A 13,122-nucleotide genomic window follows, 5' to 3' on the forward strand; every position below is an offset into this window, starting at 1 on the left:
GGGGGGGGGGGGGGGGGGGGGGGGGGGGGGGGGGGAAGGATTTTTTTCCTTAGTTTTGCATAATTCTATTGAGCAATTTATTTACTGTACAAATTTTGCCCTGCAACAGAATGGTGAGAGTGACCTGCAGTTTGTCTGTGGAAGAAATTTCAGCTCCTGAAGAAAATGTCAAGAAAAGCTGTTAAATGGCCTTAAAAAAATGAAGCTGGGACCCACCTACAATTGACTTTGGCTTTATGAAGAGAACAATTTCATCAGCAAGTCCCCAGAAACATGACTTAGGAGTTAGGCAACTAAGCTGCATGAGTGCTCCCGGCTGTTGGTCCTGGTCCTATCCATCAAGTTGATAGCCTTCTTTTCAATTACATTCTTCCCACTCTTTTCACACCAACTACTGGAAAAGCTGTAATTTCATGCAAGCTAGTGTTTGTTTTAGTACCTCTCACTATGCAGCCAAAACTCTGTGTGCACTGTGATGGAGGGACCAGTGGAAGGACCAAACCAAACCTTCAGCCTGGTTTTGAGTTCCTGAGTGCAATGAATTTTAGTTGGGTGTTTTACCTGGATTTCACGAAGGCACAGAACAGTAGCTTTTGATGGGTCACAGCCAGTGCCATGCACAGATCCAAGTTCCCTTCAAGTGACCCAGACTGGCAGAAAGATTTATGTAGATTTTCACAAATAAAGGTCACAGTTTAATTGTCTGTGAAATGTCTGAGCAGGCAGCCTGGCTTTGTCTATACAAACCAGGGCCAGGGCTCTGCACTGTTTAACTGCCAGCACATTCCCCAGCATGGTCCATAGCAAGGTAGAATGTAGCATGATGTGGGTGATGGCATGGGTCTGCAGTCCTTCCCGGTAGGCAGTCTAGATACAGCCAGTCTGTTTGGGGAAAAGGTGTCTAGGTTGCATGGACTTACCAGAGCAGAGCTGGAGAAGGGACCAGTTCATCTCCCAGAGACCTTGCAGAAAAGACCAGACATCCAAAGGATACAGAGAGAGAATGGGGTTGAGAAATATTGGGCAGGGTGACAGTGCTGATCTCAGTGCACCAGAAACCTGCCTGTCATACAGCTTCTTGCCAGCATGCCAGTGGAGGAAGGTTTTAGGCAGTGATTTGAAGGACAGCCACGACATGATACTTGGGGAGAACTCCTCTTATACGAAACTTTAAGGTCACCTTGCCCTGGCTCAGCAGGACCTCTCAAGCATTCTGGAAGGGAAATAGAATGGGCAAGAAAAGCCAATGTAATGAAGAGAAGGAGGTTTGCTGATGCTGCCACGGCCTTTGTGGAGAAGCCCATTCTCAGTGTCACCACAAGGTGGAACTTGGTACATACCACATGCACCGGAGATGCACCCACTGTCAACAGGCACACGCATCTTTGGCCAGAGATACACCCGTACTTATGGTCTCAGCAACCCCTCCCTGGTCCCCACTCCCCTAGAGGGAACAAGAAGGGGAGCGCTGGTGTAGAGGAACCACTGACATTTTTTTTTTGGTGGTGAGAAACTGGCTGTTCTCAAGCTCTGCTCTGACAACAGCAAGGTCTGATCCTCAGAGGATGTGAGGCACAACTGGGGATAATAAAGCTGAGAGCAGTGAGTGGTGTCCTGGAGGTAGCAAGGACGGAGGAAAGAGTAAGGTTTCAATGGGTGGGCTGTGAGAAGGCATGAATGAACTGAAGAATGGACTCCAGAGGGAAAGGCAGGGCATATGGGAGCCTGCAGATGTGGAAGGAGTCTTGCTGTCCTGTTTTTCTGGTAGGATTTCATCTCGAAATCACCTTGCCATTGCTGGGACCACACTAATGCCAGGCACAGGGCTGTTAAAGAGCTGATATAAAAGCCAGGTTGGATATAACCATGGGATGATGACAGATGACAAAAGGGGCCTCTGCAGACACACTTCACAGGTAACATCAGTGATTTGTAAAAGCACTGGAGAAAACAACTAAATCCTCATCACTTGACAGGTTTTCTGCTTTTTCAAACAGCAGCTGCTGCCCAGTGCTGCAGCTGGTTGTGCTTATTTCCAAGCAGCTGCTACACTAACAATGCTCCTCATACTAGGTGTGCAAAAATAATCCTCAGACTTTATTTACTATCAGGAACTTCAGTTTTTGAATGCTCCATCACCCTAATAAGTGATGAAGGTTGCCATGTTACAACAGACCAGTTGAACTACAATTTTTCTAAACTCTCATGGATTCTGAGTTCACCTGGATTGAATGGTCTCACATCTGCTGAGGACTAGAAATATGTAGGGGCAGACATTGCAGTTCATTAATGCACAGCAATACTCTGATTGTGCTATTACTCTTATTAAAATAATTCTATTGAATTTCACTGTGAGGGACCCTGGGAGGGAAAATGAAATTACAATGTTTCTTCAAAGAATGGCATCATGTAAAATAAACCTATTTTTTTCTTCTTGGTAACAAACAGAAAGCAAGGCACAACCTTTGGAACTTTAGTGGGAAAATCTCCCCTTAACATGACATTTGTTATTTGTTATGTAACTGCCATAGGCATTACTGGTCATAATAGAGTAATTTACATAATGTGCATGATGCAATGGGGAAGTGGTGATGTCACCCCCAGCACGGGTTTTTTCATTCCAGTCCTAAATTATCACAAGTCTGGGCAAATCAGCAGCTGAGTTCTGCCACTTCATTTGTGCCAGCGTGGTGTAAAGAGACTATGATCAGTATTAGGGCTGCACCACTTTTGGTGTTGCCCAAACATGGCAGTGATGGGAGAACAGGTCCAGCCCAAAAGAACTCAAAACCAACCTCCTTCTTCCTCAATGAAGTGGTAATAGACCTTTCTTAGCTCCTTTATATAGGGATGTGATAGAGATTAATTCATTCTGGAAAACTGTCTGAAGAGCAGCCTGTACATTAATAGCTTTCTCACATAGCTCATTTCCTACCAGACTCTACAACCTTTCTATCTCAAGTGCCTGTTTCCTGAATATTAAAGCACTTTGCGAACTTTGGGACCACGTTCTGACATCCTCGTTTGCACTGATTTCCATTTGGTCCATGAGTAATCTAGCTGGCATCTATAGGATGATTAGCACAGCCACCATCCTGGGCACAGAGACATGAACAACTTCACTCATGTGACTAGTGCCATTGATTTTTGGTGGGATTGGTCATATGGGTAAAATTGCATGCTTGGGTGTTAGCAGGCTTTGGGCCTAGTCAGTTGTTACCTGCGGTGAATAAGGGTTGGAGAATTTGTCCCTAAACCATTTGCAGGATCACTTCCTCCAGCGCCGGAGTGTGATGCAGCATCGTGTAACATCAATAAGCAATGCTGTGTAACACCCAGTGTCACACTTACCCATCAGGCTTTGTCTATGAGACATGACATTGTCTTTAAATGACCTCAGGACCACAAGACATCCAGATCTGTTGTTTCCCAAAGCAGAGCATTTCTAGACCAATGATCTCATGTTAATTTTAAAATCAAACTGATTTTAACTGCCTTACATATCTGAAGCCCTCACAACAGCAAAACTTGCATATTCTGGAGAAGTATCTAAACTCAGTGAATGCCAATCCTGTGCTTTGTGTGTGTGCAAACTTCAGGGATAAGTACAGTAAAATGTTCTCTGAGAGCCTGGAAAGGTCCGAGCAGTGCTGTTACTGGCACTGTTTATTAGGAATTAATGAGAAAATGAAGTAGAGGGGCTCTGTGTGCTCCCAAATTGATGCCTGTGGGACTGTGGCTGCTGCTGGACAGGACAGCTGGTGCACAGAAGCAACTGTTCTGCTAAGGCAAGTACAGGAGACCACTCGCTTTCCTACTCCTTTAATTAGATCAATTCTCTCCAGTACAATGTGAAACATGGGAAGTGCTCAGCTAATAAATATCATCTAACCATTAAGTGATGGTGCCCACCTCCTAGCCAGAGGCAAAACCAAAGATACCAGCTCCCAGGGGAGTGCTACAGAGATTATGGATCTGGCATCCAGTCCCTGTAAGTGCAGGGGGCTCAGAAAAAGCTGGAGGTGTTTCCTCAAGCACCTACTAACTGCCTGGCTAACATGCTCAGCAATGTCCCATCCAGAAAATGCCTTTATTCCCCTTTGCAGTCTGTAGTTTGTAGTTGCTATGTATAAACAAGGTGGTATTAGTTGTACTGCTGTTCAAGGCCATGCAATGGCTCTGCCTTGCCCCCAGAGAGTTGTGGCATATGGCAGCGATTAATGACTCTGATCCTGTCCTTGTGCTGGTTCTCTGTGCTTCTCTGTGAGTGTTGTTAGGGCTTCCTTTAAAATGCGTAGAAAAAGGGGGAAGATGGCTGGATTACCAGGCACCAGAAATAAAGAATATATTTCTAAACCCTGTGTTGAATATGATGGGGGGATGGTGATGGAGAGCCTTTGATTAGGTCTCCAGCAGATATGGTGACATGTGCTTCACTGCCAGGTTTCTCAGGCATATGCTGGTTCTGCATGTAAGGGACATTCACCCTAGCTTGACTCCATGTCCCTGCAGTATCTTCACCCTTGGCTTGCCTGGCAGGGCAGCAGCTAGCAAAGCCAGTGACAAAAACCCCTAGTCTGTAACGAGGTCTGTAAACTCACCTAGGATGGAACAGCTTAATAAGTACAGCTGCTTTATTTCACCGTAGAAGAGGTCATGGCCAGGGAAGAGATGGATGGTAATCCCAGCTGTTGTCAGGACAGTGGGCAGGGGTCATGGGTTTCAGCAAAGGAAATTTATACTTGTCATAATGAACAAATTCTCCACTAAGAACATCTACGCTCTCGAACAGGCATCTAGATTGGCTGTGGAGTCTCTGTCCTTAGACATATTCAAAACTCACTTGGACAAGGTTGTGAGCAGCCTGATCTACCTTTGAAGGTGACCCCACTGGTTACCTTGCCGGTGGATGAACTAGACAGTTCCAGAGGTCCGTTCCAACCTGAATTGTTCCCAGTTTCTGTGTAGTTAGTGACTTGTTAAACCACCGATTTGTACCAGACTGCAGGTTAAATTGGAATTACAAGAATAAACCTAGAGCTATGTAGAAACACAGGGTGACTCACTCGTCATACAGGAAATCTGTGGCAGAGAAGACACTCTCCAGGGTCTTAGGAAAATGCTCTTCTCTAGGTGGAAAATGAAGAGCATTAAAACACAGTTTCCGAGCAGCTTTTGGCCTGCATCTGCCCTGGCTAAAAGGTGTTTTTAGCTTCCTCTTCGCAGCATGTCAGTGGGAAGAGCACGGAGAAGCTCTGCACAGAAGAGAAGGGTGGAGCCAAGCTCCCTCCGATCCAAGCGTTTGTGGGCAGGCTGAGCTGACAAGCCCTGGGCACTGATTAGGAGCCACAGGCAGTATCTGGGAGTCCTCCAGCCCCTGGAAATGATACATGAAAACCCACTGGCATATGGAACAAGTAGGAAAACTTGTTCCTTCTACCTGGGCAGCTGCCGGCAGGCGCCTCGGTGTAATTTAGCGTCCAGTGTGTGGTGGTGAGCAAAGCAGGAGGAGAGACTTCCCACGGTCCCACCCCCAGCTGGACTCTGCCCTCCCCTGCCTTCCCCTGCCTGCGCTCTCCCACCGCCTCCGCTCCCTCCTTGGAGCCCCGTGTGACACCGCGCACGCCGGAGGCTCCTGGATGAGCGGGGATCCCCGCAGGGGTGGCGCGGCCCCCCGTCCTGCCCGACGCCCGACGCCTCTCCGTGAGCGCCACGCTGGATCATGCAGTGCTTCCGAAGGCAGCCCAAGCGCAGCGTGTCCCAGGAAAACATCCTACGGGAGCAGAGCCGTAGAGTGGCCGCGTTAAACGGCATCAGGCTGGGTAAGGGACAAGTTGGTCAGCTCCTCGGCACTTCCAGATGCTGGCAGCCGCTTCATTTTTGCCTCTTTTCTCTGTGCAGAGGCAGTGCCCCACCCTAAAGGCAACTCCAAGGTTATTTTTAAACTCCTGAGGTTTCTTTTCCTTTCCTTTGCCTGTAACCACCTGCCAGATGTGTAAACCACTTCGAGACATCAAAGAAAGTGGGTCCTCTTTGGCAAAGGGTCGGTTTCCAAATCTCTTGCCGGGCTTTCTGAACTGTTACTGATTGAGGGTGTTTGGGGAAGGCAGTGCCCTTTTCCTGCCTGATTTTACAACTTCTCCGTGGTATATTGCCAGTTACTGTAAGAGCCCAAGGAACCAGTCAGAAGTCTGCATTCATCAGATGTAAAGAAAGAGGAAACCCAGGGAGTTTCATAAGTTCTGTGTTTGGCTGTGAACTCATTGCTGGTTCCTGCTCTCAGGAGAGACAGCCCAAGTGGATGTGAGTTCTGTGATTCTGTGGCTTACAGAGGGCAGGTGGAAATGGAAAATTGCCATTTACCCGCCCGATTTCTTTGGATTTTATCAGAAAGGCTTTCTGCCCTTTTAAACTGGCAAACCTGAGTTCTGTCTGGTCTTAAACCAGGTGGGAGAGGGAGAGCAGGCAGGAGGAGGCTTGTTTTATAGCAGTTGTAATTACCGTGTTTATATCAGATCAGCAGATTTGTGAGTGAGCAATGCAGAAATATGGGTTATCACTGTCTTCTATAGACATCATTCTAACTTAGTGAACTCAAAGCCTGGCTTCTACCATGACAGCTATTTTTTTAATTGTGTTTCCTGCTTGCTGTAGACTCAAGATGGCTAATACAAAGGTTAACATATTTGATATCTTAGTGCCTAAGGCTTCATAGTGCAGTATATTAACTTTGTGGTTATTGCAGTGCTGTGTGTGCTTGAGGCGCTCCTACCTTTGCCAAACATGATTTTTGCTCTGAACATTACTGCACACTAAATATAATCTGTTTAGAAAGTGTGTGATTGATATTTTGCGAGGAAGGGGGTCTGACCCTTGAAACGCACTCTGCGATTTTGCATGCCAAGTATGTATTTGGTATTTCACAGAGGATGCTAAGCAAGACACAGTCCTGCCACATGTTTCAGGCAGGATTTGAACAGCTATGTCAGTGTGGTTATTGTGCTTCTCATGACTGGTATTATTATATAGTTGGAAACCAATATCATCCTGCTGCACAGTGTTTTTCAGTTTTTAAATGATGTATGTGTATGATGACTCTGGTTTCTTTCATGCAAGGTTCCATTGCTGTGAGATGGAGCTCTGGACTACAAGCCTCCTCAGCTCCATAGGGTTGTTAGGCAGAATTCTTCAGGAGCTGGTTCATGCATAAAATCTGAAATGAGGTTTCTGCTGGGAAAAGGTACTTTTTTTCTGGAAAGCAGTTCAAATGGCCAACTGAGAGTAATGTCCCACTGGCACATCACTGATGTGTTTGTGGTTCCTGTAACAGCAGATCAGAGCATCTTCTGCTCTACCTCTGGCCTAACAAAATGCTGTTGCTTTGTAGATAGGAATAGAGAAACTAAAAGACTCACCCACGGTCATTTAAGGAGTCTGTAGCAGCGCTTGGACTGAGCATAGGAGGCAGGGACCTAAACACTTGCCCTCTTTCCTGGCCAGTTTAGCTGTGTGTGTGTGTGAGCTTGAATAGCTGCTAGACAGGCACAGAAGGCCTGAAGCAGTCTGTGCCCACCTGGTTAAGGGGATGCCTCTCCTTCCCCTGAGTCCACTGTTGGGTGGTTCAGTCAGTACCTGGAGTCACTACTGGCAGAGCTCTGGGTGACTGCTCTCTATCTGAAAGGCCTCCCACTTCAAAGGAATAATGGAGCTGTTAGATGATTAGCCCTCTTGCCCTTTCCTGGCCAAACCTGCTGTCTCCTAGAGGCAAGCTTGTCTCCATCCCCTTCCTGGCTTCTCTCACTGCCCCCTGACTCACTCTCCCTGACACCTTTGATCTTTGCCATGCTTTCACCATGCACCATCCCTTTTCATCTTTCCCTCCTGAGCTTGCAAAGTGCAGTGGTCTCCTTTGCCAAATCATTTAATGTGGCCTGGTTCTCAGGCACAGTGGCCAAGGATGAGTGGGAGGGCTTCTCCCAACCCATAGTTAGATCTTCTGAAGAGAAAGGGGGGTTTTGACCATTGCTAATGCACTGACTCGGCTGTGCCAGTGAGCAGGGTGAAGCTGAGCTCCAGCTGGTGTCTGACCTTTGTGGATCAAGCCTGAAGGAGAGGACTCTTCACTTGACCACTGCCTATGCTCACCTAGATTTGCCTCTATTACATTGGTGCAGCCCTGGGCTGTCTAGGTAGCATGACATATTGTGCATGCTGCATGCAGTGTCTGTATAGCAAAACATGCCCCAGTTAACAGGAATTTCTCATTACATGTTTATGCACATAGGCACCCAAAAGAATTGATGGTTTTCCTTCTTTTCTCCTCATGTCATCCAAGGATGGCATGTCCTTCTCCTAGTCCCATAATGATGTTTTACATGGTTGGGATCTGAAGAAAGAGAATGAATGAACCTGGGAGCCAGAACAGAAGGACTGTAGGTGAATAGAGAGAAGGAAGAAGAACCCTGAGGAGTACCACAGAGATGTTAGTGATGTCTAAGTCTTTGCTATCTTCTCAGCACTCAAAGATATTTGACTCAGAGGGAAAGCCTTAACACTACAACTCAGGAGACCAAGAACCTATGAAGCTATTGTGGTATCTGTCCTTCCTCTGGATGTTCTGGCCTCTTGGCAACTCCTGGGTATGCTTGGACCTTAACAAACCCAGGAGCGTGTCCCAGATCCCCTAGCTGTGGTCAATCTTTCAACCCTTCTGTGCTTTGCAGATGGCTTTTTTTCTTCTCCCCATGAGTTTCTTTCTGAAGTTTCTAGAGGAGTAAGCATTGAAATTCTCATCTTGGGAACCTTCAGACCAGACATGAGCTGAGAGGCCCAGGGGATGCTGTAGCATGGGAAGACACTTAATGAGATAGCTAACAGAATGTAGAGGAAAGAGAGGCCACAGCCACCTTTTCAGGATGTCCAGCTCCCACTGTGGCACTTTCAACTCTGGATGCCTCAGCCAGGCTCAGCTCTGGTCATGGTCCTTGCTGTCTGCAAAACCAATAGTGTGAGCTGTTCACTGAGTAGACAGTGAACACCCCTAATATTTATCTCTGATGGAGATCTCAGGCTTTCTTTGGCAACCTAAAATGCTCTCTTTAGGCCAATGTATCCTAGTTACAAGCTGATGGTGCTGCTTTTTGCTGCTGTCACTGTGACCCACCCTGGTGCTCTGCTGCACCTGGCACTTTGGTTTCCTGTATGAGCTGTTAGGAGTCTGGGGATTTGGCCACTTGGATCCCATGCTGGATTTTGTTTTTCAAGCAGACCTGAAGTGATGCTTGGTAATTTATTGCTTTGCCCTGTTTGAAAAACAACAATTCAAGGCAGCTGTGTCTTCCAGGGAAGAACAAACCCAGTGTCACAGGGGAATGGCACACTGCAATATAAATGTTATTGCATATATTAGTTAACTTGGATTTCTGCTTTGTGACATCCTGCTTTATGTTTACGTAGCATTGTGAAATTTCCCATGACATGAGTGTCAGGTGGCTGCAAGTAGCCAAGTGGTTATCTGCATTGTCAAGATTTAGCAAAATTCCCATTGAGTTGGACTGTGCTTGGTCAGTACTACAGAGTTAAATGCTGTTTCACCAGCTTTGAACCAGCCCTTCCTACAATGTCAGAGAGATGCAAGGTACCTATTACAGAAAGCCCAGGATGTGTTTCTCATGTTTCATGCTCTCACCCTCCCCAGCCCACACACTCCAGATCTGTAATTAATGGTTGGTTTGAGGGACAGATTCTCCAAGGTGTTTAGGTATGTGGAAGTCATATGCTGCTGAGACATTCAAAACCATGTAGAACACCAAATCTATGTTTTCAAAGTCTCAGTAGATGCCTATTGTCCCTTTAGATGTCTGAGTGCCTTCCTGAATCCAGACTAAGATGTGAAATCTGAACGTCCTGGAACCAGAAGTTCTTGTTATTATTACATGGCATTGTGGTGGCCTAGTAGGGTAAGAAAGATAAAGGTCCTCTTGGATACTAGCTTGGCAATGAGGAGAGCATGGTTGCTACCTTATTGCTACTTGTTGATGTGATGCTGCCTGTCACTAAACTTCTCTGTTTATGTCGTAAGCTTCATGATGCTGATCTTCAAAATTCCCGTGTGGATAGGAGGGGACTGCTTGCCAGAGAAGGAACAGAGATATCTCTGTGTATTCCTGTTTCCACAAAGGAAATTCGTTGAAGAATAGATTTGAAATCACTTGAAAGTTCTTGACAGTACTCCAATTAAAGTTATACAGCTTTCTTTCCTCTGCTTTTACTGCTTTGTTGTTGGTTTTGTTGTAGTTTTCGCATCCTAACATTAAACTGTATTTGCTGAGGAGAAGATACTATATGTTTGTAAACTGCCTGAGAATCATAGTACAAAAGTCTTTGGACTCAATGTAAGAAATCTACAAGATTCCAGTCTCTTTTGTGAGCATAAAGTGTGGCCTGGCAGATTTCTGGGTCTCTCTGCTCTGCTGTCTTCCCCAAACGTGGCTGCACTGCAGTGGTCTGTCTATGTCTGTGATTAGTGTCCTGTGGAAGGGATGACCCTATGAGCTTCATTTCTTGAGTTGACTCTTACAACATCACCAGTACTGTTTCTCCACAGGCCTGAAAGATGACAAGGATCTGAAGTTTCTCCTGAAAGGCAGCCAGCTGCTAAAAGTGAAGTCAGGCTCGTGGAGAAAGGAGCGGTTTTATAAGCTCCAGGAAGACTGCAAAACCATATGGCAGGAATCGAAGAAGATGCTGAGGTCTCCGGAGTCACAGATCTGTAAGTAAAGTTTGCTTCATCATAGTCATGGGGGGCGCTGTGGGTCAGAGGTGCTTGGGATGAAACAGGACCAATATGCTTGCAGCATGGAGGTAAGGCTTGGATCAGTGAGACCAGATCCTTCATACCTCCTGTAACACACAAACTAAGTGATGCTGTCAGCTCCGGAGACAGCTGGGAGGAATCTACCATGTCAGGAATGGCCACATTTCCCAAGTTCATGAGCTACTGCTTAAAATCATTGTGGGGTGGGCCGTGCTGGTCTCAGCAGCCCTGCTTGGCTAGTTTCCTCCCCAGAGCAAGAGTTCAGGTTACTCATGTGTCCAAGCCCTAGTGCTTGGTCTGAGACATGGCTTGAGCATCTGCGGTGTGGTATGGTGCGCTTGGGCGGCTGTTATAGGCTCTACTAGGACACTTATTTTCTGCCTGTATCCCTTGGGAAAGGTGGCCTTTAAGCCTCACAAGGGGACCACAGAGATATGGAGATCCAAAGGCTAGCAGGAGATATCTCTGGAAAGGAAAACCTCATCCTTATCTTGGAAACTCAGAATCTGCCCTATTGTAAAAAGTCCAGATATGACAGTCGCCATTATATGAACATGGGGAAAACCATTCTGTGACAGCATCACCCACCTTGGGGCCATAATTGGGACCAAGAACCCAACTGTGCAGTCAAAATGGGATCAGGCAGGGTATCTCTTTATATCTGTTTTTTCTTATCATTTGGTATTTTTCTGACATATCTCCTTATCACTAATCATCACAGTTTTGTAAAGCCAGGAGGTAAATTAATAATGTGGAATATATTTTATGGCATGTTGAAATGTAGAACACGCTGCCTGTGTTATTGACACATTTTTTTTGGTAACAAACACAATTAATTAAATGAAGGGTGGGTCTTCCAAATTACTCCCCTCCCACAAGCAGTGATAAGATTTTCTGTAGGAGTAAGATAGCAGGGCAAAATATGGTTGGTTTATAACTTTGGTGGCCACACTCCTCTCACATGATCTTGGGCACCTCATTTAATCTTTGTCTATCCTTCTCCACACATTTCCTTTCTCTTCCTCTATATAGCTGTAAAAGGCTTTGGATTGGGGATTGTCCTTTACTGTGTGTTTGCATACCCAGCATGGCAGGGTCCTGAGCTCAGCTGGGCTGTTGAGGTACCAGTGCAATAACTCATGAGAACAACAACAAATGCGGAGGCGTTAGTGAATGTTTGCTCCCTAGGAATGCCTGCTCTATTGAGCTCTGTCCCATATAAAAGCAAAGTCCTTTCCTAGATAATATCTTGCTATAAAACAAAAAAGGATGTGAGTGGAGAAGAATGACTTTCAGAGATTTCTTTCCTGTGCTCAGGGCCAGCAGTTTCCAAATTATGGGTGTTGAGATCCAGCAACAGTCCTGACCTCACCTGGTCCTCTGAAGTAAATGGAAGAGGGTCCTTGTGTTGTAGCTCCAGGGATCTTGATGTCTGCTTGGAGAAGTACTGGTCAAAGCCATTGCCTCTGTCACTGGGGCAGTGGCATGGAGAGCTGGCACAACTATAAATTTTTTATATACTGAGCTGCAATAAGAGCCCTGCAGTGAGATCAGATCCTTTGAGCTGGGTGTTGGGTACAGGCTGGGAGCGTGTCTGTGTGGGTGTGGATTTACAACACTCAAGACACACTTTGCTAACTGGGCACAACCAGTGTTGCCACACTGCTGGAGATAGAGACAGTGTCACTGCAGGAAGGAGAACTTGCTGTGCCCTAGGAGTGTCTTCAGTGCAAAGTGAAGATGGAGTAATGTTGCCTACTGATTCACAGCCACGTGTATGCTCCATAATGCCTCCATGCATGCATACCTTTCCCCAGAGGAAATTCTCTTCTTTGTCATCAGGATAGCAGGAAGGGAGACAAGGCAGTTGAGGCAGAGCTTGTTCTTGCTGCTCTGAAAAAGCAAGCTCTGGAAGGGCTCTGGCCAGGTTGGCTTTGCACCCCTACACCCAGCTGGCTGTGGGAGCATTCCTGGTGGCTGGGTTGACCTACCAAGCATGCTGGGGTAGGCTGTCCTCCACACACTCCTGGGAGGATGTGAAACTATGTCAGCAGTCATGGCACAAGCTTTTGGGAGGGTTGGAAGGCCACTTCGGGGCAGCTTTCAACAGGTGCTGTGGATACATCTGAACCTGGAAGTCAACAAGAGAGATGAGTACTGGACTGACAGCTGCCCTGTCCCTAGCCATAACCCCAAGGACATCTGTTTTGCCATTCCTTCTATTCCCAAGTTTTCAGAGTGACTGCTGGTTTGAGTTTCTTTTTTGAGCTTTTAACTTCACCAGGCTGTGTTGGGTTTAAGTATAG

At 46.4% G+C, this 13,122-nt stretch overlaps 1 protein-coding gene across 2 annotated transcripts in view; it reads left to right on the forward strand.

The window, feature by feature from the left end:
* The window catches only part of PLCD1 (phospholipase C delta 1), a 57,812-nt gene that overhangs the window by 4,320 nt on the left and 40,370 nt on the right, over positions 1 to 13,122 (forward strand). The window contains exons 1-2 of one of the 2 annotated variants that reach the window (XM_026841842.1): positions 5,479 to 5,822; positions 10,607 to 10,771. In XM_026841842.1, the coding sequence (XP_026697643.1) occupies positions 5,723 to 5,822; positions 10,607 to 10,771 (265 nt within the window). In that variant the 5' untranslated portion in view covers positions 5,479 to 5,722. Of the gene's footprint in view, positions 1 to 5,478; positions 5,823 to 10,606; positions 10,772 to 13,122 lie in introns of those variants that run through there. The other variant, XM_026841844.1, reaches the window with a different exon arrangement.

This window comes from Athene cunicularia (assembly GCF_003259725.1).
Source record: "Athene cunicularia isolate RWA chromosome 2 unlocalized genomic scaffold, athCun1 chr2_part1, whole genome shotgun sequence".
Classification (NCBI taxonomy): domain Eukaryota; kingdom Metazoa; phylum Chordata; class Aves; order Strigiformes; family Strigidae; genus Athene; species Athene cunicularia.